Source organism: Castor canadensis, chromosome 9 (genome assembly GCF_047511655.1).
Source record: "Castor canadensis chromosome 9, mCasCan1.hap1v2, whole genome shotgun sequence".
Lineage (NCBI taxonomy): Eukaryota > Metazoa > Chordata > Mammalia > Rodentia > Castoridae > Castor > Castor canadensis.
In genome coordinates this window covers 92,889,187-92,915,959 of record NC_133394.1, presented here as the reverse complement: position 1 = coordinate 92,915,959, position 26,773 = coordinate 92,889,187, and the positions used below count along the sequence as shown (strand labels likewise).

The following is a 26,773-nucleotide window of genomic DNA, read 5'->3' as shown; positions in this document are numbered from 1 at the left end:
ATGTGGGAATCTTTTTCTATTTTTCTTAGTTTTGAGCAGTTCGTCTTTAAAAATTATTCCATGTAAAAATTGTTCAGTTTCTATTTTTTTTTCTTTTATTATTCATATGTGCATACAAGGCTTGGTTCATTTCTCCCCCCTGCCCCCACCCCCTCCCTTACTACCCACTCCGCCCCCTCCCTCTCCACCCCCCTCAATACCCAGCAGAAACTATTTCGCCCTTATTTCTAATTTTGTTGTAGAGAGAGTATAAGCAATAATAGGAAGGAACAAGGGTTTTTGCTGGTTGAGATAAGGATAGCTATACAGGGAGTTGACTCACATTAATTTCCTGTGCATGTGTGTTACCTTCTAGGTTAATTCTTCTTGAACTAACCTTTTCTCTAGTACCTGGTCCCCTTTTCCTATTGGCCTCAGTTGCTTTTAAGGTATCTGCTTTAGTTTCTCTGCGTTAAGGGCAACAAATGCTAGCTAGTTTTTTAGGTGTCTTCAGTTTCTATTTTGAAGAAAACAAATACATTTTTTAGCTACCAGATCCTATCACAGACGAGTGAGTCAGGCTTTGAGAACAGGTGGGCACTCTCTGGCAGCAATGGAAACAATAATGATGGTGTTTTGAAATTTGCTATCATCTCTTTGACTTTTGTGTGTGTGTGTGTGTGTATAGCATGGCTCAGAAGTAAGTAAAGAATCTAAGGAATAACAGGACACAATTTGAAAGTTTAAACAAAGTTCTTACCTCTGCTAAATTTCAAGGAAGACAATTAGATCCCTAAGAAATCAAATGTGAAAAGAATATAACTATGAGAAAATAGGCTTACCTATCAAAACTTTGGTGGAAGTAGGACTTTTTTTTTTCTTTTTTAGTTAACACATAATAATTATAAATATTTATGGGATGCAGTGCATTTCAATGTATGTATATAATATAATGTCCTCCAGGACCATCCATTACCACAAATGATAGATTTTCCTTCCTTTTTTTCTGTCTGAATAATATTTTATTGTGTATGTCCAACATGTTTTCTTTATCCACTCGTCTATCCATCAATGGTCAGCTTGGCTGACTCCATACCTTAGATGCTGTGAACAGTTCTAAAGTAAACATGCAAGTACAAATGTCTCTCCAACATGGTTTCATTTCCTTTGGAGAGATACCCAGTAGTGGCACTGCTGGATCATATGGAAGCTCTATTTTTAATTTTTTGCCTCCATACTGTTTTCCATAATGACAGTACTAATTTACATTCCCTCAAAACAGTTGGTGAAAGAGGAAACAGGATCTTTTTTAGGCTGAGAAATGTTAGAGAAATTCATGAAAGAATAGACTTAATTACATATAAAAGTTTTAAAAATTAAAAATGTGGAGCCCAGTAGGTGTCATAGGTCTATGATCCCAGCACGCAGGAGGCTGAGGCAGGAAGATCATTCTACATAATGAGACGCTGTCTCAAAAAAAAGCAAAACAAAAACACAAAATCAAACAAGTTCCACTTAAGATGCATCCTTCACATCTTTTCTTCTTACCATCAAAGCAGTAATACAAGCCTAAAAAGGAAATAAACTGCATACACAGCAAACTAGAAACCTAAAAAGAAGATATAATGGGATATTATAATTTAACAAACACAGGAGATAGGAAAATTAGTTGAAAGGCCTTAGACATTTTTTTTAAATTCTTAAAATGTTAAATAGTAGGAAAAATAGAAAAAAATGACAAAACAAAAATTAAATCTCAAAAAGATTGCAAAAGCCGTGGGTTACCATAAATCTGATACACATTTTAGGCAAATATGTCACCAAGCAAAAGGTTCCTGAGGCAAATTCCTATTAACAGACCTGTTACTGGGCTGCTCAATCCACAGCTTCACAAAAATGCAAATAAGACACTACATTCCTTAAACCAGACCAACTTGTTCTTACAAAGGACATTCATATTCTAAACTTGCCAATATGTGACACTTTAGGGAAATGTACCAGTTGTTGTGTGTCATAGTCAGGCCCCCTGCGGCCTAAGGAAAACCTTCCCCTCCCTCAGAGATTTCCTGACACCAGAAGGACCCACACTGACCAACACTGACTGAGGGGAGTGGTCACACCTCCCCTTTCTTTGTCCCACACCCCCAGGCACACGTGAAGAGCCATGACTTGGTTGGAGGGAGCCCATGGAATTGGCAAACCCTGGGACAGGAGGTACTGGAATGTTCAGTCAGTCAGCCTGCACAACAGCACCATCAAGTCACAAGTAACAGGGATCCAGCGAATGACTGCAAGAGGCAATGCAGACACCAAAGGGCTCTATATAGGGGCTGCAAATCCCAGACCTCACGTCTCAGTCAACCAGCCAGCAGCTCTCAGCAGCCTGTACGTTGTAACAAAGCCACTCATTTTCAGAACTTGATCCCTTCTTCTCAGACTTATCCTGAAGTTTCCCTGATTAAGCCTGTGGTTCCAGCTGAGCAAATGTGTCCTGTGGTTTTAATCAGTCTCGCCTGTGTCCTGCAGTTTTAGAGCACCACGGAGACTATTTCCTTCACTCACTCCATACTTAGTCTTAGACATCGGCTGTTCAGAGACGAAAGGACTCAGTACCTGCTCCTCACGGAGCGTCCAGAACTTGTTAAAATTACTTAATTACTGTTGTAACAGACACCAGGGACAGAGCATCCTAAGTCAGGACAAATCTTCAGAAGAGGCAAACTCGAGCTTAGGAAGATGTGAAGGTCAGGAGAAGCGTAATCATGATGAGTTCGTTCTTGAACCGGACAGCTGCAGGTATACAAACATGGGAGCGTTCTGGGAGCTTATACATAACTGGAGTATGGTTAGAGGGCTGGGGATGTGGATCAGTGGTAGAGCCTTGCCTAGCATGAGCTGAGTTTTAACCCCCAGGATTACTAAAAGTAAATAAAAATGTAAAAATTTAAGAATAGTTAGAATTTATCTAACGTAGTAGCCACTAGCCACAGGTGGCTGTTGTACATTCAAGTTAAGGCTAAAATCAGGCATGGTGGTGCATGTCTGTAATCCCAGCACTTGGAGACTAAGGCAGTAGAATTCAAAGCCATCCTGGGCTACAAAATAAGTTCCAGCCTAGCCTGGGATACATAACAAAACTCAGTCTCAAAAAACAAAACAAAACAACAAAATGTACATGTGATTTCAAAAAGAAAGTATCTCAATAATTCTGAATATTGCTAACATATTGAAATAGTACTATTTTGGGTTTTATGGTGTTAAATAAAATATTCAAATTAATTTTGCCAGTCTTCTTTTTTTTTTTTTTTACATTTTTGTTTTCTTTCTTGCTTTTTTTATACTAGAGTTTGAACAACTCAGAGCACTCTACCACTTGAGTTCCCAGCCCTCTTTTTACTCTTTAAATGTGTCCACTTGAAAATTTTTAAATGACCTGTGTGGCTCACATTCATCTATCAGAAAGTTCTGGTTAACATATCAAATTCTAGGTTAAAGCTGGTTGTGGTGTTGCCTACCTAAAAATCCTAGGACTTAGAAGGCTGAGGCAGGAAGACCCTCAGTTCCAGGCCAGCCTGGGCTACATAGCAAGAGCCTGTCTCAAAGCAAAAACAAAACAATACTAAGCTGGTAAAAACATCTCTGTTGACACCCTTGACAAGTACCTGGCCATCAGCATGGTGATGGTCACCATCACCGCTGGATGTCACCACCAGAGTCACTGCTGAGTTCAGAGCACAAGGCTGAGTGCTGCTGTGGTTCGGGTCAGGGTTCCCCAAAGGCCTGCATGTTAAAGCCTTATTCCCCAGAGCAGTGCTATTGAGAGGATGTGGTATCTTTAATTGGTGGGGCCGATGGGAGGCCTTCATGTGATTAGGGATATGTCTTTAAGGGGATTGTAGGACCCTAGCCACCTCCTTTCCCTCTCTCCCCACCTCTAACCATAAAGGTCCAAACATTCCACCATAAAGTGCTGCCAATCACAGACCAAAACCTCCAGTTTTCTGTGAGCCAGTTTTCTGTTTGTAAGTTAATTATATCAGGTATTTGTCATAGTGATGGAAGCTTACACAAGTGCCCAATAAATAAAAATAAAGAGAGGCTAGATCCACAGAAAGAACCAAATCTCTAAGGCCTTGGACATCACCAAGGGAGTCACTATGACCGTAGGGGTTTGAGGGAGGAAATATCAGATGTGCCCTTTGGAAAGTTACTGTGGCAATAGTGTGGATAAGAAATGAGGGCAGAGATTAAGACCAGACACAGGAACCTCATGGAGGCAAAAATGAGACAGTCAGTGAGGGACTGACTAGTCACCTTCAACCACTGAATCTGTTCTCAGAGGTTCTCAGTCTTCCCATAGGCAGTCTGCAATGAAGCCTCGACCTTTTTTTTTCAGATCAACATTTTAAATTCAGAGGATAAAATACCCAGGATTACAAAGAAAATCAATTTCAGTTGTCCCTTTGTGTCCCCAGAGGATTGGTTCTAGCTCCCCACCTTCACATCCAAATCCTCAGATGTTTACAGCCCTCAGATAAAATGGCATAGTGTTTGCATATAACATATCCTCCTATGTACTTTAAATTATTTCTAGGACACTTACAATACCCAATGCAGTGTAAATAGTTGCTACACTGTTGTATTGTTTAGAAAGTAATGTAACAAGGAAAAATGTATACCTGCTGAGTACAGAAGTAGCCATTGTAGGCAGTACACATCAGCAACAACAAAGTAATTTTTTTTCCAAGTATTTCAATCTGCAGTTGGTTGAATATGTGCAAGGATACAGAACTCACAGACACAGAGAGTGCACTGTATTTTGAAATACAGTTATCAGTTAAGAAACAACATGTGTTCTTCTTTTGTTGACACTTTAAATAGCTGTAATAGCAGGTCTGATCATTACTGAAGTTTTAAAGTATTTATGAACATTGACAATATTTCCAAGGCTATAGTATTTATAGTTCATAAACACTGTGTTTCCAGCAATGGTGAGGGTGCAGGTACTGCTAATACCAGCCATGTGTTGCACACCCTGACACTTGAAGGAAACACTGTGAGTAAATATGAGGCTACTGAGGAGAAAGGGCCGTTTTTTTCCTATTCACGTTACTGAAGACCCTGAAATTTATTCAGCAACCCCCTATGGATCTGTGGAGTCCAGGTAAAGAAACTCTGGAAAATGTTCCTGGATTTTCCCTAGAAGTAATTAGTTAAGCCCTGTGTAAATTGGAATACGGAGGACTATGGTAACAGTCAGACACTGATTTACTTCTAGGGTTTATTCCTATGACCACACATAAAAGAGCACACCTACACCAAGACACACAATGACCCAGGAGACATCTCAGCAGAGAAATACTGAGTTTGCTTGAGGTATGATTAGGATCTGTGGGTTGTTTTTTGTTGTTTTGAGATAGAGATCTCGCTATGTTACCCAGGCTAGCCTTGAATTTCTGGGCTCAAGCAATTATCCTGCCTTAGCCTCCCCGGTGCTGGGACAACAGGCAACACCACCGTGCCCTGTTTATAATCCACATCTTTTTCTCCTTTTTTCATGGGACCAGGATAATGACATAGGAACAGGCAGAAGACTCAGAGGGGAAATAGTGTGTTAGGGCAGTCCTTTAGTTCTCAAGGGGAGGTTCATTCCTTACAAGGAGGCAGAATCTCTTACCCTAAGGAATTTTGTTAAAACACCACCACCACACAGGACACTTAGATCCTAATCCTGCCTCAATTCTTGCCAGCAGGAGAGCCTCAGACAGCGTTTCTTTAGGCATGGAAGGTTTTCTTTAGGCATATAAAACATTTTATTAACGATGAGGACCCGGCTAGCCACCATGAGTACACGTGTAGACCGGCTACTTGGGAGGCTGAGGCAGGAGGATCACTTGAGGCCAGGAGTTAGGGCCAGCTTGGGCAACACAGCATAGTCCTACCTATAAATAAAGAAACAAATTAAAACAAGGACATGCTTTCTTAAAATTCTTTTATGTAACAACTGGGCTCATCATTAGGATTCTGGATGTTGATTTATATAGACTAAAACAATAAATCCACCAAGAACATCGATAATAGCAAACACTTAGTGATCACATAGTGTGTGTTAGGCAGTAGTCTGAGAATTTTATAAATACTGACTGACTCATTTAACAATCCTATGTGGAGGCACTATTTTTATCCTCATTTTACAGATAAGGAAACTGAGCCACAGTGAGCCAGGAAGTGGCAGAGGTGGGACTTAAAATGGGTCATCTGAGCTGGGGGCCGAGCATGAGCCCTTGAGGCAGGGACCAGGGTTTCTACCTCTGAACCCCTCACGTGGAGAATAATACTGATTCATAATGAAGGAATCAGTCAACTACCACTCATTGAGCAATAGATTATGACAGACTTACTAGGTATTTTGACAAGTTAGCAGTCCTAAAGAAGAAAGAACTTACTGTCTGCTTCCTCTACTAATATAATTTTTTTAACTTAGCAAGCAGAGCCTTTATTGAGAAGACTACTGGAGGGGAGGAAAGAGGTGCTACTATACTAGGGAGAAGGTCAATATTGCAAGAGAGAAAATGCTCTGAACATAAGAGCCCTGTCTCTTCTCATCTTCTAGAAAATGATTAACACTGTTCTTCTATTTCTCACATTTGAAACTGGTGGTCCCTGCCCAAGACTCTAACCTACCCGCCACTTGGTTATCTCTCATACCCAGGATAGGTGGGGCTTAGAAAGAAGTGGGTCAGTTACTGAAAGGTATCTCAGACCAACAGTGAATTCTGGAAAGTGTTTTAAATCTAGGTATGCAGGGAAGGGAAATGGGGGAGGTCCTAAAAGTCATAAAGACTACCAAAAAGATTTTAGAGTAGGGGAAGGAAAAAATAAGATTACCAAGAAACCCCCAAAGACTACCAAGACAATCCCAAAAGCACCCAGGATGGGGAGTTGTCCTTCATGGCTTAACCATGGCTTAACATGTCTAAATATACCAGGCTTGGATTCAGCCCAGTCCAGAGCCACTGTCTCTCTGTTGAGGAACCACACACGACATCAGCAGTGTTTCAGGTGGAATGGAAGCAGACTTGTACTCCCCATGAAGCTCACTGGGCAATGCTGACGGAAGCTGCAAGACGAGGACCACACTGGGTCATTCTGTATTTCCAGTACAGCAGGGAGAACTCACCTGTAGGTGTACGGCCCCACTTCTTCTAGCCGGGGTTTCTCTCCTTGGAGGATCTCCTCTGGATTGGTGACATTGAAGAAATAGAACTGGGTATACACAGGCAGAGGGGGCCTCTCCCAGGAGTCAAAGATCTGGGTGCCATTCCTTAATACCATAGTCTAAGGAAAACAAAACAAAAGGAGAGTTAAAATAAATAAATAAATAAATATATATATATGGTCATTGGCTTTAAACATGAAACAGAAGGAAGAACACTCCCTACTCTAACTTCCTAGCTAGTTTATTTTAATTATTTCATAGTCATTCTAGAGAACATAATAATAGGGTTCACTGCCCTATGAAGCCATAGGTCTTCAATAAATAGTTGAGGTTAAGGAAGTATGGTGCACAAAATCAAAGGCCCTGTGGCTTTGTTAGTCTTGAAGTTTCCATTGGTGGCACAGCTGCTATAGACTTTAGGCTCTTCTGGAAAGAGCCATGTAATCCCAGCTTGCAAGATGAGAGGACAGCACCAGTTTGGGTTCCTTACATTTGAGATGGAACAACATCCATCCCTACTAACTCCATCACCAGGGGCTTTATGTTCATTTTTATATTCAATCCCCAGAAAATCCATAAAGTAGAGATGCCTATCCCTGGTTCAATCCCAAAGAAACTGAGGTTAAGCGACTATGGTAGACTAACCTTTGCCCACAACCCTTCTTTCACTTCTACCCTTCCCAAGTGTTATAGGTTGAATTATGTACCCCTCCCACCCCAAATTCACATGTAGAAGCTGTAACTCTCTCAGTACCTCAGGATGTAACTGAATTTGGAGAACAGGCCTTCAGAGACGTGACAGAGGTTAAATGAGGTCATGAGGGAGAGATGGGATCCAATATGACTACTATCCTTATAAGAAATTTCATGGTGGCCCATGCCTGTCATCCCAGCTACTCAAGAGGCATAGTAAGAAGATCCTCATCCAGGCTGACCCCAGGAAAAAAGTGTGAGACTTTATCTGACAAAGGGCTGGTCCAACCTCAGTATTGCCAAAGAGGGAAGGAGGGAGGGGAGGGAAAAAGAGAAGAAGGAGAAGATGGAGAAGAAGGACAAATTAGGCCACAGACTTACACAAACCAAAAAAAAAAACCATGTGAAGACACAGTGGGAAGGCCATCTACAAGGTATGGAGAGTGCCCTCAGAAGACACCAGTCGCACTGTCAAAGGACAAAATCATAACAATTTAAATACCTTAATTGGCTTTATTTGCCATAAGTTAGAATAAGTGAGGAGGTTGGTGTTATAGACAGGAAAAGACTAAAGAAGCAAAGAACAAAACCTTGCATCTCAGTACTTGGGAAGCTGAGGCAGGAGGATCAACAGCTGGAGGCCAGCCTGTGCTACATAGTGAGACCCTGTATCAAAAAGCAAAAAAAAAAAATTCTAAGAAGAAAAAGTGGATTGGTCATTTCAAAGTTACTTTCCTGTAAGCAGGGATGGAGAGACAAAAATAATAGAAAAATATATAATTGACATCATCTTACTTCCAATTCCCTTTTTTTCCCCATAAAGATTAAATCAGAGGGACCTCATTATATGGATTGAGACTAGCCTGTTTGAAAGGTTTGGTTATCTGTCTCTTGATTTCTCAGGTCAGATAACTTAGTTTCAGTTTGGTGGAACTTTAGTGTGAGTGATTGCATTTTGATTTTTAGTCTGGTCTTTTGGGGACTAGTCTCAGGACTACAATGGCCTCCTGTAATTTTTATTTAACACTGCCATCACCTTGATCTCAGACTTCTAGCATCCAGAACTGTGAGACAATAAACGTCTGCTGGCAAAGCCACCAGACTGGTATTTATTATGGCATCCCTGGCAAACAAATGCTGCCCTACCCCATGGCAGGAGCACCCTCTCACTTCAGGCTTGGCTAAGAGATGAGATTTGGCTAACAGAATGTGGGTGAAATAGCAATGAGCCAATTTGAAACTCAGACCTTAAGAGGCATGGTAAGAGTCCACTGGTCATCCTGGAGATGCCACCCTCTGCCACAGATAGCTGTTGATCTTTCAGCCTACATCCTAAAATAGGAGCACGTAGGCTACACCTGAAGCTGACCAGAGAAGCCTGGCGTGAACCAAGGTTCTCTGAAGAAGCTGCATCTATATTAAAAATTCTGCACATTAAGACATTAAGATGTGCCGAGATGCACTGTTGTGGATTGACAGCCAAGATTATCTTGGGCTATTTTAAGCCCTTTACTAGGCTTCACTTTTGTATCTGATCTAACATTCTGACAATTATGTAAACGGAGATAACGTCTGAAACCCATAGAAGAGATTTTCCCCTCTGATATTCCCACCAATGTCATTTATTTGGTAAGTGTATTGATTTATAACTTTCTTTTTTTCTGTGACTATAAAAGTTCATGTAACCTCTTCCACAGTGGAACTTGTCATTCAGGGCTACCTTGAACCCATGTTCCATGGCCACTTATGTTTGGCTCACAATAAACTATTTCCTCATTTCTTTTAAAGCAGAGTTGTCATTTTACATTGACACTAGTTAGCTGAGCCAGTCAAGCTCACAGTGCGGTCAACTTACACCCTCACAAGTATGAAACTGATGATACTGGTCCAAGGCTTGGGATGGGGCTTGGGAGCTGTTTGTTAGTCACCATTGCTGCAAAAGCCTGATAAATACAGAGGCAGAAGTTCTTAGTCCTAACAGTCCTCAACATGTTAATGGAGAAAAACCTTGTGTTTTCTTTTCTCTCAGTCTTCCTTTCCTTCACCCTCTCCCTCTCTCTCTCTCCCCATTCCTCTGCCCCACCCCTCTTTCCCGCTCATACTGGGGTTTGAACCCAGGGCCTCATGCTTGGTGAGTAAGCACTCTACCACTCGAGCCATGCCCCCAGCCCCAAATCTTGTATTTTCATAGTGAAAGTTATTGAGGGACACAAGAACGATAAAAGCACAGATGGAAAGTAAACCAGTGCTCATTTAGGCAGCATATATACTAAAATTAGAGTGACACAGTGAAGATTAGCATGGCCCCTGTGCAAGGATGACACGCAAATTTATGAAGCATTCCCTATTTAAAAAAAAAAAGAAAGTAAATAAACCAAAATGTGAACCCTGATTAACTGAATATTGTGAATTTGGATCACTGTGATTTTCTCCTCGGTGAGATTTTGTTTTTTCCAGCTTTACTTACAATGAGTACAAAACTTCACGCTGAGAAAACAGGAGAGGAAAATGGGGTTTACTGGTGGCCACATTAGGCCCCAAGTGAGACAGTAAGACCCAGACTGCAAGCACGGCCGCCCATGCTACCCTCATCGCTCCTCTGACAGTGGAGCTTAAGTGACACCACACAAAGGAGCCAGCTTTCTGAACTTGTTGGGAACCACTCACTAAAACCAAACTGTGACAGTGCATGTGACAGGATATCAAGTTTGCGTAGTCCAGGCCCCCACTTGTTTTATTTCTCTGTTGTATTGTTCTGTGAGACAGGGTCTCGCTGTATAGCCAGGCTGTCTTTAGGCTCCTGAGTACTGGCATTACAGGTGCATACTACCACACCCTCAGGCCTGTGAATACATGAATGCAACTGTGGAATAAATGAATGTAGAAAACTAGGCAAGTCGAAGCCTAGTTGGGTGCTTTAAGGTAACATTTGGAGATGGCAGGACATTCACAGCCTCAGGTTGGCCATTCTGCAGAGCTGGGGATTACTTGTGATTAATGTCCATCCATCAGGTATCTATCCAAACAAAACATTGCTGAAATATTCTTGGTCTTTACCACCAGTACTGATTTGAGTTTCAATCAGATTGAAATGATAGGAACATTTAAAGACAAATCGGGGAATCCCTTGAATTTCTCCAGCCTCCAAGGTCCCATTCACAACTCTCATTTACAAGGCTTCCCACCTATTCCCCAACCCTGACGGTTCCCTGCCCAGGCACAGAGAGACTTAACCAGTCATTTAAGGCAATTAATTACCTAAGAGCTTTATGATCTTTTATCTCATCTCCTAAACACAAGCCTAAGCTATCTGAAGGGAGGAAAATGATAGTCAGTTTAAGCTCAGAGTGCAAGAAAACACCAGAAGTCAGGGGTGATGGAAGCTACCTATAATCCCAGCAATTAGGAAGGAGAGACAAGGTCTTGAGTTTGAGGCTAGCCTGGGCTTTATAGGAGATCCAGTCTCAAGAAACCAAGGAGGGGGTTGGGAAGGGAGGGAGGGAGGGAGGGAGGAACATGCTCAAGTTGAAGCAGGAAGTTTAGCCCTGGAGGCTAGCCAAGTTCATTTCCACTTTCTGATTCTTTGGGGTTCATTCTGAGGTGATTTTCTTTCACAAATAAGGTCTCTAGTCCTTTCTGACTCTAAATTCTCTACACACTATGAAATTCATCAATAAAAGTGAGTAATGAATACAGTGTGCCAAATCAACCATCTTGGCAGAGGAAAAGAAAAGAGCAGAAGCCCAGTGTAGGGTGGGGGTTGGAGGGTGGCTGCTTCTGGGGCACCTGGAGGACAGATGGCCCCAGCAGCACTGCATGAGGCTCACCTTTGTTCTGCAGGAAGACAGCAGAGGCCATGGCGACTTGGCTCTCTTTGTTTCCAGTTCTTCTCATTCCTTTAGGATCTATCGATATTTTTTTGTTTTGTTTTGTGGTGCTGGGGAGCAAACCCAGGGCCTCTGTGCCATATCCCCAGCCCAATAACATCACATAAAATCTGATTTTCCCTTTCAAAAAAAAAAAAAAATAAGGGAACACTTTTTTCTGCTTACAGAAGTACTTTCTTTGTTGCTTAAAATTTTCAAACAATGCAGAAAATCAATAGGACGATAGGATGAATGGAAGACATTCATGCTCCTAACCACATAGAGAAGTGCTATTAGGCATCTAAAGTAGCTACACGGAAATTTTAAGAATAACTAAAAATCTTTCAAGCTGGGGGTGATGGTACACACTGTAATCTCAGCACTGGAGAGGCTGAGGCCAGCCTGGGCTTCATAGTAAAACCTGGGAGATTAACCAGGTTCATTTCCACTTTGATTCATAAAAAAAATAAAAAATATATTTTTTAATCTCCTTCACACTTAAGCCAGTTTAGCCTTCTAAAACATCTCTTTCCTGAGTCAATTCAACACAGGTAGTGTTACACAATGGTCAGAAGTGTCAAATAAAAACCAAATCTGACTTGGGTAAAGAAAGGCTACTTGAAAGGATTGTCAAGGCCAGAGAGGATATTGCAGCCAGGAGAATGCTCTGACACCTCCAGGAGTCTCAAGGGTTAGGCACTTGAGGAGTGGGAGGAGCTAACAAGGTTAGAGAGAATAGGATGTGGGAGGAAGTGGGTGCTGGTGAGTGGTGGGGGCACACGGTGATTAGTGTTTCTCCCTGAGGCCAGTCTAGTCCCCAGGGGCTACATGCTGACAACCAGCATGATGTGTGACAATTTGAGGGAGAAAGGACTTGAGATTTCATCTTTTTGTTAAAGATCACCTCAAAATTGTGAAGTCCAAGCCAATCAGCGGGTGTGAGTTGAACAGATGACTAACACTGAGGCTTATCTTGCTTGATTTGCATCCAGCTCTTAGGCAACCAACCAAAAATCCACGGACAAGTGGAAGAGTTTCCAGATAGAAGGAGGGCAAAACCATTTCCAGAAGTGGTGTAAACATCTGTAAAAGAGTCTGACTTGAACTGTCCCTCCAACTTTCAGGATACAGATAAACGTTTAGTACACTTGAGTCCTTAACCAACAAAGCAAATAAAAACACTAATGGTTAATGATAAAAAAGGAGTCCTTGACAGTTTGCCAAGGGTCTCAGCTGGAAGCAGGTTGTTACGCACTGTCTGCCTGATGCCATGGTGCTCTCTGCCCTCATCACTTCTTACCAAAGCCAATGACATCCCAATAAATCCTTCAGCCCACTTTTATTCCACTCACATCTCCCCTCAGCAGTGATAGCTTTTCCTTCACCTTTGAGGTGTGTCTTTTCCTTCACCTCAATGCAGGATGTTTGTGAAGAAACCCTCTGTAAATCCCAGAGTAGACCTTGGGTTGCAAGAGAGAGAGGAGACAGGAGACAGAGAGAGAGAGAGAGAGAGAGGGAGGGAGGGAGAGAGAGAGAGAGAGAGAGAGAGAAGAGAGAGAGAGAGAGAGAGAGAACTAAGTACACAGGGAGAAGGAGAAGGAGAAGGAGAGAACAGAGGGCAGTTGTAAACCCATCTGCCAGCATTTCTAAAACAGTTGCATCTTTATTTTTATCTTCTGACTTTCAGTCATGACCACCCCCAGCTGCAATCACTGTGTGCAGCTTTATGTACTTGGGTCAAGAATTCCCATTGTTTCAGTTTTTATCAGAGTGACAGCATCAAAAGAAGGGAAAGAAAAGGGAAGGAAAGGGAAAGGGAAGGGAAGGGAAAATAATTCCCATTTTACAGATAAGGAAATGGCAACACAGGCTTTCCCAAGCCACAAAGCCAGTAAATTAAGTCAAGTCAGACTAAATTCAGGTCTGTGGTGTTGCAAAGCCCATGCTGGGCTACCCTACCATGTGGTAGAGTATCTGCAACTTAGACTCAAATAATTAAAAAAGAAGATTATCAGAAAGAGATGATGTAAATATAGAAGGATATTAACAGCTGATTACTTGAAGTGAATAGAAATATTCTACAAGATATATGTACACTAAAGTATTGTTTGCTGTTTATGGCAAATTCAAACTTAACTGGGTGTCATCTTTTATCTGGCAACCCTACCACAGAGGGATCATGAATCCATGGAGAAAGTATACATTGGACTCTGAACGGCCTGGGGAGTCACCCTTATCTCTTGAGAAAGGAAAGTAAGACAGCTGTGTGAGGTCATGGTCAGCTCCAGTCCACTGACACATGAGGAACTGAGAAAGAACTGAACCCCACATTCTCCAGGTAGCTGCCCAGCCCCCGCTGTGCTAATGTATCCAGAGAAATTGCTTCAACTTATGTCACCAGCCAGGATCTTTTGCTTTATACTCCCAGTTTCTGTCCCAGAGATACTGGGCATTCAATATTCCCAGGAGCTTGCCCTGCAAAGGAAGGACTGAGACACTAACAAGTAATAACCTTAGCCTCAAGGCCAGAGAATACTTGACACAGGATGTCATTCATTCCTCCAGATACAAGGAGCCAGTATTCCTGGTCAGCAGCCCTGTGCCAGCCTGAACATAAAGCCATGGCTTGCAAACAACTAATCTCACCGAGGGTTCTGCTGTGGGAATGACAGCCACCAGACAAACCTGGCAGTCAACTGAGTTTTCTCAGTTACCCCTAATTAAAAAAAAATCAGCTAAGGTCCTAAATCAGATTCACAATGTGCCTGTGGATAGTCTTTATTAATTTTAGCCAAGAAGAGCATGAAGAATTTTTCCAAATACAGTACTATGATACTATCAGTGAAAGAAATATTAGAATGGCACCAACAGCCAAACTAATAAATTTGGACTGAAAACTTACTTTTCTGTTAATCAGCCAAAATGTATACACGTGCCTAACAGGCAGAAGCCCTGTTTTCAAGACAAAATTTAGGTAAGGATATAAAGGCATGGAAATAAGAAAATACCATACTTGCCTAAGGTAAAAATATCTACACACAATAGTAAATTATCAATCTACAGAAACTTGTATAGTCAGATTTAGGAGAGACATTTAAACCTGTAAATAATATTATCACAAATGGGCAGAAAGTCGTTTGCTGCTTCCAAATGTTCTTCACAAAAAGAACAGCTGGCAGCCGTTGGGGGGGCGGGGAGGAAGGGGCCCAAACAATGTGAGTAAATGTAAAAACTATAAAATAAAAAAATTTTTTAAAGAGACTATTGGTTGTTGTTACCTTAAATCAGGTAAAAGGCTACTCCATCCTCTCCTCACCCACTCCATCTTGCTTATTGTAGAAAAGTTTGACAATAAAGAGAGTAAAAGAAACTTTAATTTTCTTGTAATCCATACTACTACTATTGACACTCAAGCTAATTTCCCTTTGGTCTTTTGACCATGCATACATATATGTATTTTGAAAAAATTGAGATCATAAAATGTGTATTTTTGTTTTATTTTGACCTGGACTATGTGTAGCCCAGGTTGGCCTGGAACTTGCCATCTTTCTGCCTCTAACCCGAGTGCTGGGATTACCAAATATACCACCATGTCCGACTATGCTATCTATTAATTTATATCAAGTTTTTTTCACTTGTTTTTTGTGATTATCTCACTCTTAAAGATTAAAAATATTATTTTACAGCTGTATACTTGAACATTATACTCTGATAAACCGGTTTAGTCATCCTCTGAATACTGTTGTTTCCACTCTGCAGTGAACCTTCTGCAGTTTCTCTGTCCAAGTCACCAGCTAATTTCTTAGAATGGGCTTTTAGAATTAGAAATATTGGGTCAAACTTTTTACAGACGCATGAGCCTATGCTGGTGCAGCAGGGAGGAGGACCAGAAGAGAAACAGACAGGCCTGTGTTCTGATAAACTAGCAGGGGGGAAGGGATGGCATAGCAGAGAGATAAAACCTAAAGAATCCAAACGTGAAGGTCACATAGCACACTTAGCACTAGGGTGAAGTAGCCTATAGGATTGCATGTAACCATATATGGGTTAAACCTTGTTTTGTCTTTTTTTTTTTTTTTATCATCTCTGTAACCTGCTTGCAAGGGTACATAAGGAGAGACCCCTTTGTTCTTGGGGCTCAGCCTTTGCACATGACTGCTGAGTCTGTGACAGCGCAATAAAGCGTTGCTTCCTTGCCTCAGAGTCTTGTGTCTCTGTTTGAGTTTCTCATAGCACTGGTTTCAAAGATTTTTGAAATTTTTGCTTATTTAATAGTGGCAAAAAGTCATGTTAAATAACTGAAAAGCTGGGTACTGGTGGCTTACACCTATAATCCTAGCTATTAAAAAAGCAGAGATCAGGAGGATCAAGGTTCAAAGCCAGCCTGGGCAAGTAGTTCATGAGAACTATTTCCAAAAAACCAACACAAAACAGGGCTGGTAGAGTGGCTCAAGTGATAAATCGTCTGCCTACCAAGCTTGAGGACCTGAGGCTGAGTTCAAACTCCAGTATTGCCAAAAAAAGTTGCTGGAAAAGCATATATATATGTGATTACAAATGTACAGCCAAGGTTGAGAACTGCCAGCCTAAAGGGAAAATTAGCAGTTACAAGAAATATATATATATATATATATTTATCATGTATGAGATGAGACTGTTTTAAAACCAAAGTTAATAAACTCTCCAACTAGCATAAATCTTACAGGTGAATGAACAGAAAGCTGATCAGAAGCAGGACAGGTAACAGCCTGCCTGAGCTAAAGGCAGGGCTGTGGAGTCACGGGTCAGGCTGCTGGGTGATGTCCAGGTGATGGACCAGATACAGGCTGTCTGGGCTTTGCTGTGAGCACATGCATGACTTAATACAGCCACTGGATACATTACCTCCAACGTGGCCTGACAGTGACCCTTGGGGAAGAAACGATCACAAAAGTCCTTGAACCAGCTGTCCTGGGGCGAGCGACTTCCAAAAGATAAAAATAAGCACTTAAGGAATTGCATGAGGCCTTCATGGGAATCAGCAATACTTTTAAGGAAACTGGGAACTCAAAGTCACTGCTGGTTGGTCTTTAAGGTCAACAGAGGGCTACTTAATAATGAAACACAACTTAAGCACCCATGTTGGTGTTAAAGTCTACATTCACCCAGAGATAATGCAGACCAACTTTGAGAACCCGACTGAATAGTGTATATATGGTTCTCATTGAACTCCATATCAGTAACAGCAAATACAAAACACCAGTAGGTTTGCTTTGCTTATAAAAACTGCTCCCTGAAATGAAGTAAGCCTAGCTGACTTACTTTTCCACTACTTACATTTATTCTCTGATGCACTAAAAAAAATAAGCTATCATTAACAGTCTCACTGCCTGACCTTATTTTGGCTTAGATCCAAATGTATTGGCATTCACTTTTTTGTTTGTTTGTTTATTTGTTTGGGACAGAGTTTTGCAATGTAGTCGAAGCTGGCTTCAAATCCTCCTGCCTCAGCCTCCCAAGTGCTAGGATTACAGGCATGAACCACCACACTCGGCTTGGCATTCATTAGTTTTTCACTATTTTTTGTCACAGTTTAACTCATTTTTCTTTAATTACAACTGTCATAATTTTAGCTAATGAGATCTGACAATTCACATTCAAATGCTAGTTCACGGATGAGCTGCTACTCTGAAGAAATTATTTATAGGACCACATGGTAAAATAGCTATCCTAGAAAACCTCCTACTACAAAATACCCACTAGAGTATTTTTTAAATAAGGTTCTACGTAATTACAAATGTGCAGCCAAGGTTGAGAACTGCCAGCCTAAAGGGAAAACAAGCAGTTTCAAGAAAGAATGTAAATGTAAGAACTAAGTGAAAATTGGGATAATGTGAAGGGTGGGGAGCGACTGAGGGAGTGACTGAGGATAAGGATTCTAAAATGTGAATAAATAAAAAATGTGACCAGGCTCTGTGCAGTCATCTCATTATCCCACAGCTTGTTTGGTTATGATGTTATCTGTTAAGTTGAAGCACGTGATGCATTCCTCACCTACTTATTTACATCCATGTCTCCTCTCCCTCCCATTACTGCTAAAAGAAAATATCCTTCCAGTGGGATTTACAGGGGTGGAGAGTATGGAGAGATGTCATCAAAGGATTCAAAATTTCAGTTACATAGGAGGAATAAGTTCAAGAGAGCTATTATGTATCACAGTGACTATAGTCAACACCAACATATTGCTGTCCCTGAAAATAGTGAAGACAGCAGATTTTAAGTGTTCTCACCACAAAAAACAAGTATATGAGTAATAATATACTACATGGATTGGTTTAGCCATTCCACAACATGTACACATAGAAAAGCACCATGTCGTACACCATAAATACATACAATTTTTACTTGTCAATTTTTAGTTTTTAAAATAAATTTTTAACCATGGAACTCGTGATAAGTAATGACATGACTTGTGATGAGTGTAATTCTAGCATTCTGCCTCAATCTCTGGACAGGGTACGGCACTGTTGAAGGAGTCAGGTGGGTGAGGTAAACACATGAAACAGCATTCACTTCTACACAGAAATATACCCTCACCCATTTTTGTCATGAGCCAAGATGTTTCTCTGCAGACAACAGAACAAGCATGAGGACATAATGACACAGGGCACCATTGCTGGGTCTTGGGAGCCAAGAGGGGTGTAAAAGATGGTGGACATTATGATTTGAATGCTTGTGTCACCTCAAAATTCCTACGTGGAAACCCTCAACCCCAAGGTAATGGTATTAGGAGTAGGGCCTTGAGGAAGTGATTTGGTTGTAAGAGCAGAGCCCTCATGAATGGGGTTAGTGACATAAGAGAGACCCAGAGAGCTCACTGCCTCTTCCCCCGTGTGCAAGTTAGACTGAGAAGACCTCCATCCATAAGGAAGTGGCCCTTCCTTAGGCCCCAAATCTGTCAGTACTTTGATTTGGACTTCTGAACTTCCACAACTGTGAGATATGCATTTCTGTTGTTTATAAGCCCAGTCTACGGTATTTTGTGAAAGCAGCTCAAACACGCTAGGACAGTAGGGTCAGACCCTACTCTGCACGGACTGCTGCCATACAGGACTCGCTGGGGCCAGCACTGCAGGGCATCCATATTCTAGAGAAACTGGAAATCAGGATCACTGGGTGAAGTTTCTAGATTTTGAAAGTATAAACTATTCTGAGGCAAACACGTGACCACCATCACTCCCTACAGAGTGGGACAAAATGCAAAGCTAAACAACAAGCAAACCCAAATTATGTCATTCCCAAAGACATAATTTTCATCCATCCATCCATCCTTCCTTCCATTCATCCAAGAATTTTATGGACCATCTATTCTCTAGTGTGTGTGTGTGTGTGTGTGTGTGTATGAGTGTGTGTTGCTTGGGATTGAATTTAGGGCCTCCTGAATGCTAGGCAAGCGCTCTACCACTGATCTACACTCCAAACCCCTGGCCATCTGTTTTGTCTAAAGCATTGCAGTTGGCTATATAAGAAGAGGATGCAAAATTAAGTATGACAGGACCCCACCTTTAAAAAGTTTTCAAGGTAGTTTAAAATACTAAATTATAGTGGTGATTCATAACTCTAATCCTGGTTACTGGGGAAGCTGAGACCGTCCTAATCTCAAACCCAGTCCTACCCAACCCCAGAGAGAGAGAGAGAAATTGAATTACATTGAGTAATTCAATCCTAGAGGTGACAATGTCCTCATCTAGTCTGATCGGCACACAGGGAAAGACAGATCCGCCGAGTCACTGTTTTTAACACTGGATTGATTCAGTGTTAATCAATCACTGGATTGATTCATGGGCACACTAAAAGGACATAGTGAGTAACACAAAATTCTGGTGGTTTGAAAACACTAGTAATATAGTTTCCAACTTTATCTTACAGAAATATAAAACATGGATATTATGCATTGTATAAAACATTTTAAAAGTCAACATTATTAATTAAGCTGGATTAAAATGGTCTGTGGACCCCTGGGGGTTCCTGAAACCATCTCTGAGAATTCACAGGGTCAAACTATTTTAATAATTTTAATAGTAATACTAAGTCATCATCTGCCTTTTTTACTCTCATTCTCTCTGAGAGTCAAGTAGATGGACTTTTCTACAGGCTACCCGTCATGTTAAATCATCCTGGCTCTGATAGTTAATGGAGTATGTAGCGGTGTACTCTTGTGTTTAAAATGTTTTTTTATCAGTTTTAATGTTAATATTATAATCATCAACAAATATAACCCACAGAAACACAAGTTCTTTGGGGTTCTCAATAATTTTTAAGAGCACAAGAGGCCAGAGGCCAAGCAGTTCGAACTGGATTATGAAGTCTGTAACGCCAGGACTGTGTCTCACTTGCTGTAGGAGCCATGGCCCTCAGCACTCACTCTGCCTCACAAATGGTATACTCTGTAAATACTCGCTAATAACAGGTGACTGCCAAAGCATTTACCTAAAAGTGCTTGTAGAAACAGAAAGCAAACACCTAGGAGATCCTTATTTCCCTTGGTTGTTTTACACTCGTTACCAGCTCTCATAAGTTGTCCTCTCTCGTAACGGTCCCCTCTCCTGTACCCTGTACATCTATATATGTATTTCGATGAGACAGGCCATAAAGGTCGCGTGTCTTGGCTGGCATCCTGTGTTTTCCTTAATGAGCTTATTTCCACCTGCTGATTCTTCTGTGTGAACAAGCAAATGTCTGGCAAAACAGATTGCCTGTGCAGAATGAAATCTTGCACTTTATTAGACAGTAAAGCAAAATGATTTCCATACACAAGAATCTTCCTCCTCAGTTTAAAAAATATCTTTCCTTTAATGGAAATTTATGGAATAACAGTAATTATTAACATTAATATCCTTAACTAGGAATCCCATCTCAAAGAACAAAGGCATGGGCTAAAATAATCGTTATGCAAACCCCTAATGGATCTCATAGTTAGCTCCTTAACCTGGTCCCATTCCTCATGAGTCTGAATCAGCAGGCCTGGGGTGAGGCTTGGCATTTTCTACATTTTCGTAAGGGATTTTGATGCATTTCCCTAGAGCCTACACTGAGAGCTACTGGTCTACTCTATTGTCATCATCATAAATAATACATGCACTCGTGGTCTACGTGGATTAGTAAGAGGTTGAAGGAAGCCTAACATGATTCTGCTATTTCAAGATCATGTTTCTAAAAGCTAGGGAGGGGTTAGGTAATTCTGTTTAGGAGTTAAAGAATCCTGTAAGGAAAGAAAGGCTACTGCTTCTATTTATAGCTCTCTGATTTCTGTCTGTGCTGAGCCAATCACATTACTCTGTAATGAACTTGGAAAAAGAAACTAAAAGATGAAGCATGTCCATGGGAGGCTCAGCAGCTGGGAAGCTATGCAGAGCCCAGCTTGCGAAGCCCCAGGTGAGTAAACAGCCAGGGCAGGATGAGTAAGTAGAGGAAGCTGGTGGTGGAGAAAGCAGAGTGACAGACGCAGAGTATACCTGCTTCCTGCTGACTTTCCAGTTTCTGTTGTACTCTCGGGAGGCCTGACTATGCTGAGTTTCTAACTTGTGGGTGTCTAACAGCTTCCCCTTCTAGTTTCATAAAAAGAAAAAAAAAATCCTACCCTGCTTGAGAGAGCTTGAATGGGCTTCAGCTACTTAGGGAGTATGGTTCGACTTTAATGCCAAGTGGAGGGTACTGTGTCATTGGGGTGGGACGGAAGGTAGCCATAGAATTTATTATCCAAACCAAAAATTTTTGGTAGGAAAGACAGTGCTAGAGCAAGTACATGTAAGTCAGGCAGGATGGTCCTAGGCAAATGGGACATATGGTCATCCTTGAGGTGGGAAAAGTGGATTCAATATCAGGAGACCAAGTATGCATGCCAAACTCTCTCCCTCTTCACAGGCTTTAAATGTTTCTAAGTTTCCTTGAACCTCAGTTTCCCTGAAAGTAAAATAATACTTTAATAAAGTGATCTCTAAAGGGTTTTTTTTTCTGCTTAAGAAAAATCTTAGACTAAAAATCTAAGTCTTCTTAACTGTGAATTGAGGCAACTCAGAAGATGAGGTCAATATACAAGTAGGAGCACTTCGAGATTATGTAGTTAGCTGTGGGTGTAGCTTGGTAGTAGCTGGCTTGCCTAGCATGTGCAAAGCTCTGGGGTCAATCCCTAGCACTGCAGAGAACAAAATGAAAAAGATAGACAAAAAAGTCATTTATTTTGTACCTACAATATAGCAGGCACTGAGCTAGGTGTTAAAATAAGTAGTTGGGCTATCAAATTAAATACAGTATCAAATCCTGCCTTTCCAAGCTCCTCGGAGTCAAACAGCTTGCTGGGTTTCTGCAAAGCCCTGTCCTCAGGAGTCTGAAAGGCCTGACAAAGAAGTCTTTGTTAATGCTTTAATATTCCCCAAAAAGTGTGGGCTGAAGAAGTGCTACTATGCTTCTTTTGCAAAAGAAGATTGAAGCAGCAACTGTTTCAGGGCTTGTCCGATATAAAGCAGTTACCAGTGAGGTCAAGAACATCTGGGTTCTGGAACAGAGGCTCCTCTGAAATTGTCTTTTGCTCCCCCCTTCCCTTCTACCTCTCCCTAATCCATTGCCTTAATCTGGACGGTAAGGTGAAAGCCATTAGATCTTTCCTTAGAGTCACAGAACCCAGACGGCCTTGGGAACACCCTTCCTTAGTAACTTGCTGCAGAAAGTCAAAGCCACTGCCAAGTTCTGGAGAAGACACATGCCCTAACTGAAGAAGACCCTGCCCAACCTGCCGCCTCGATGTACCTCCTTTCCCTTCCAGAAAGGCCCTTTGCACCCCTGAGTCCTGCAAGATAGGGGTTTGGAGGAGTTAGCCAGCCCCTCTATTTTCTTTGGGGCTGACTTTCAATAAATCTGATTTCTTCCTCCCAGCTCTTGTGTCCTGAATTTGGTCACTTTGAGCAGTGGAGCAGCCTGGGCATTTGATTCCAATAACATTTCCTTCCACTGTACTCCCTGGCCAAAGTAAAAGTCCTCCTTCAGTCGCTTCTGGTCACTGCAGAACTCAAGGGCAGTGATCAATTGAGACAAATTCTTCTTGCAGCAATTATTTTACTAAATTTCCCACAGTTAGCCAAACCTACATATTTGAATTTCATCCCTTTTCTATCTCCTGTTTTTGATGTAGACAAGTTAGGGCATGGGGTATCTTCAAATGAAAAGTAAGACCTGGCAGTATCAGAGTGGACCATATTCCAGATGTATTGAAGTCAAGTTTGAAGGAACTGTTCCATAGTAACAGTGATGGAAATAATGACTATTGCTTCCTAATTAGTCACCCTTCAGTCACCCATTCCTTGCCTGACACTGCAAAGTGCTCTCCACTTAGCCCCATAGAAGTACACACATAGATGCAGATCCAGGTTTTGTGAGTTCTGAAGCTTATACAATTCCCCTTCCTTGGGGAAAAAAAGTTTGGATCCAGAATTAGGTACAGAGATTTAGAAGGGCCTGAGCAAGTGAGACAGTCAAAGTTTAAGCTTTGTGAGCTTCATGGTAAATGCACCACTGTGCTTAAGATGGCTAACATCTCTCTCCCCGACTTTTACAAGTAATGGAATTGGAGCTCAGAGAAGTTAAGTAATTTGTCCAAAGTCAAAGTTTGAATAAAATGGCAAGTTAAAGATCTAAACATAGGGAAGCCAAGAGCAGTGGTACATGCTTGTAATCCCTGCTACTTGGGAGACATAAGCAGGCATGACTTCAAATAAAAATAAAATTGTTATCATTTATTATACATTGGGTATATCCCAAGAAAATCATACCCATGCATTCTGCCCATTTTCTTGACTAATTCTTATAACCTTTCTGTCTACATTGAATATTATTATTATTCCTGCTTACAGATAGGGGAACAGGAATCAAGGAAGATTAAGCAAGTAGTACATGGTCAACCAGTTGGCACATAGAGGAGCCAGTATTCATTTTGTAGTGTTTTCACCTGCAAAGTCCTGACTCACTGTCCCTTGCTAATTACCACCCTTCAGCTTACCCAGCAAAGAGCAGAACAGCAATGAGTGGCATCTAGTGAACTTTCAATATTACCACATCTATCCATTGAAAGAAGCCCTGTCCTTTCATATCTTATACCACACTGGCTAGTACTCCTGAGCTGGGCAGTTCTGAAAGTCCCCTGTGCTGTGGCTTATCAGTCAGACAGAGACCATTCTTTGTGGAGAAAGGCATTTAGAAAGACCGATACAAAAAAGAATAAAGAAACAAAGAAAGAAAGACCAACACAAGCTCAGGCCCTACCAAGCTGCCCCTCCTCTAAGAAATGGAGACCCCAGAGACTCTGAGAGTGGCTAGAGTTGAGGCACTGGAAGATCCCCCATCCTGGAGGGCTCCCCTGAAACAGCCTTTTAAAGCCACACAAAACAAGTTGTACACAGACAATTCACACGTGCCTAACTCTAGTCACTTAAAGCAAGAGTTTTTGCATCCTCAAAATAGGTCTAGCCGTGGATTGGGATGTGGAGAGTGGAGAAAGGATTGAATTTATTTTTTCCTTGAATACAGCGCTCAGGCAAACAATGGTCTTTGAGAAGCTCAGACAGTGGGCCTTCCCTTCCCTTGGCAGTGTGAATTTCTTAAAAATTAAATGATGCTTTGCCATAGCACTTTAATTTTTTCCTTTAAATTGCCAGATTCCAAGTAATTGATTACTTCTGGGAATGCGTGTTGAGGAAATGTATCTGTTGCCACCTGGAATAAGACACTTTACTAGCAGGAGTGCAGTGACTAAGGGATGAGGCCTGGGCTTTGGTATCTGTTTGACAGCAGGTGCAGATCAGTGTGTTTGTGGAGGGGAGGATCATTAAGCATGAAGTTATTGGTGCTAACAAGAAAGAGTGGCCCAAGCCAGTTGCAGTGGCTCACATCTGCAATCCCATTGGACTGGAGGTGTGACCCAAGCAGTAGAATACCTGCTTTATGAACACAAAGCCCTGGGCTCAAACTCCAGTTCTACTAAAAAAAAAGGAAGAAGGAAGGAAGGAAGGAAGGAAGGAAGAGAAAGAAAGAAAGGCAGTCCTGTAATCCCAGCTACTTGGATGGTGGAGATTGGGAAGATCATGGTTCTGGACCAGACTGGGCAAAAAGTAAGCAACACCCCATCTCAACCAATAAGCTACACAAGGTGGCAAATGCCTTTCATTCCAGTAACTTACTCAGGAGATGTAAATAGGATTGGGGTTCAGGCCCTCTGGGCAAATAAAAACCCCACCAGACCCTCTCTGAAAAAGAACTAAAGTAAAAGTGCTATAGGGGCGTGGCTCAAGTGGTAGAGGCTTCAACAGGCACAAGAGCCCTGAGTTCAAAACCCAAAGTGCCAGAAAAAAAAAAAAAAAGATCCTGTAACTCTCTCCTGTTCCTCTTTCCATACCGCTTGGTGGATGTGGGTGAAAGGGAAGAAGAAAGAAATGACCAGGAAGTCAAAGAATGGAGAAGCCTTACAAGCCTAGCTCTGAGCCCATTCATCCACGGGAGAGACAGGTCCAGATTCTTCAGGGATCTAAGAGCATCTGTGTCTGAAAGGGGTGACTGTCTGAGAAGAGCAAGAAGGATGCTGAGATCGGGTAACACAGGCTGTCGCTGCAGGATACAAAGCCGCAAAGACCGCACTACGCAAGCACTGCGATGGCTGAAATGTCGCTCTGTCCAAAGGTCTGGCCTGCTTGTCCAGGTTCCTGCCCAGCCCAGGACAGCAAGAACACAATAGATCGCACGCCCACTCCTTATCCCCAGCCCCACACCGCTTCAAAGCCGTGGCAGGCAGCCAATGTAACCAACCTCTTCTGCGGTGCTTTTCATTTAATTTCCTCAAGAAGCGGGAGGGAAACGGTAGGGGCCCAACAGAGATTGGGTGTGTGGAGGGGGTGGGGAGAAATGCAGACGACAGAACGTAAGCGAAAGCTTTTTCAAAGTCACAATCCATAGTCTTACTTATCTTTATAAAGGACCACAGGCCTCTCCAGGCCTCCCCATTCTTCAACCCTCACCTCCAAGCCCAGAAAAACAAGGAGGGACGAAAGGGGACCCAGTATGGAGGCTTGAACCCCCGATGCAAGGTCTTTCCTGCTCAAGTTCCACGGTTGAGAGGGTGACCTGGAAACGCACTCGTACACACGCACACGCACACGCAATCTGCCCCGCTCACCTTCTCGATCGTCTGGTCCATGGCCTTCTGGAAGACCCGAGCCACAAGCAGCGTGACGCTGGTCACCAGCAGGAGCAGGGACAGTGTCCCCGCCGTGTAGAAGCAGCATCTGCCCATGCTGCGCTCGGCTCCTGGGCCGGGCCCGGCGGGATCTAACCGCGAAAGAGGGAGGCGCGGCGACCGCGGCCCCGCAGAAGCGGCGGGGTGACCCGGGACCCCCGGCGCCCGCGGCCTCCGGGTGCCCGGCTGGGGTGCGCGCGGCCCTGGCCCGGGCGGCGGGGACGAGCCGGCCTGCTTTCGCTTTCGGCGGCTGGAGGTGGAGGGAGCGCGCAAGGCTGTGACGCTCGCCGCCCGCCTGGCTGCAACCCTGGGAGGCGGCGGCCAGCGGCTGCGCGGGGAGGCGGGCGGGGCCGGGCGGAGGCCGCGGTCATGTGTCCCGCAGCGGAGCCCGGATTCGGCCCGCGCCGCACCGCAGGTCCTCGCAGGCCTCCGAGCGGTTGCGGCTGCGGCTGTGGCTGCCTGACCATGGCCGGGCCTGGCCGTCGTCCCCCCTGCTCGCCGCGGACTCCGCGGGCATCCCAGGGGCTGAATTCGTCTGCCCTTTGTTCGCTGTGCTCATAGGGTCTACCATCCATTGGATAAGCCCTGGATTTAGGACGGATGCGACATTTCCTCTGCTCCAGAGGCAAGATAGCCCGGACACTGTCAAGGGCCATTGTACCCCAACATAACCAGTGCTTTCACAAGTCCGCGCTGAGATCTGTGCCAGCGGCGCCTTCCGCCTGAATGAACCAGGATCCCACAGTTGAACTGGGTTTG

The 26,773-nt window shown here is 42.7% G+C and overlaps 1 protein-coding gene and 1 non-coding gene across 2 annotated transcripts in view; one reads left to right on the top strand and one right to left on the bottom strand.

Annotated features, from left to right (window-relative positions):
• Positions 1-26,226, bottom strand: part of Scarb2 (scavenger receptor class B member 2) — a 57,151-nt gene extending 30,925 nt beyond the window's left edge. Inside the window, exons 1-2 of the mRNA XM_020184051.2 lie at positions 25,955-26,226; positions 7,160-7,317 (exon numbers count right to left, since the gene is read on the bottom strand). Coding sequence (XP_020039640.1) covers positions 7,160-7,317; positions 25,955-26,071 — 275 coding nt within the window. The 5' untranslated portion in view covers positions 26,072-26,226. The remainder of the gene's footprint in view (positions 1-7,159; positions 7,318-25,954) is intronic.
• Positions 10,137-10,243, top strand: LOC141411137 (U6 spliceosomal RNA). The gene has a single exon (XR_012435978.1). It is a non-coding gene; the product is annotated as a U6 spliceosomal RNA (small nuclear RNA).
• Positions 26,227-26,773: the final 547 nt, after the last annotated feature.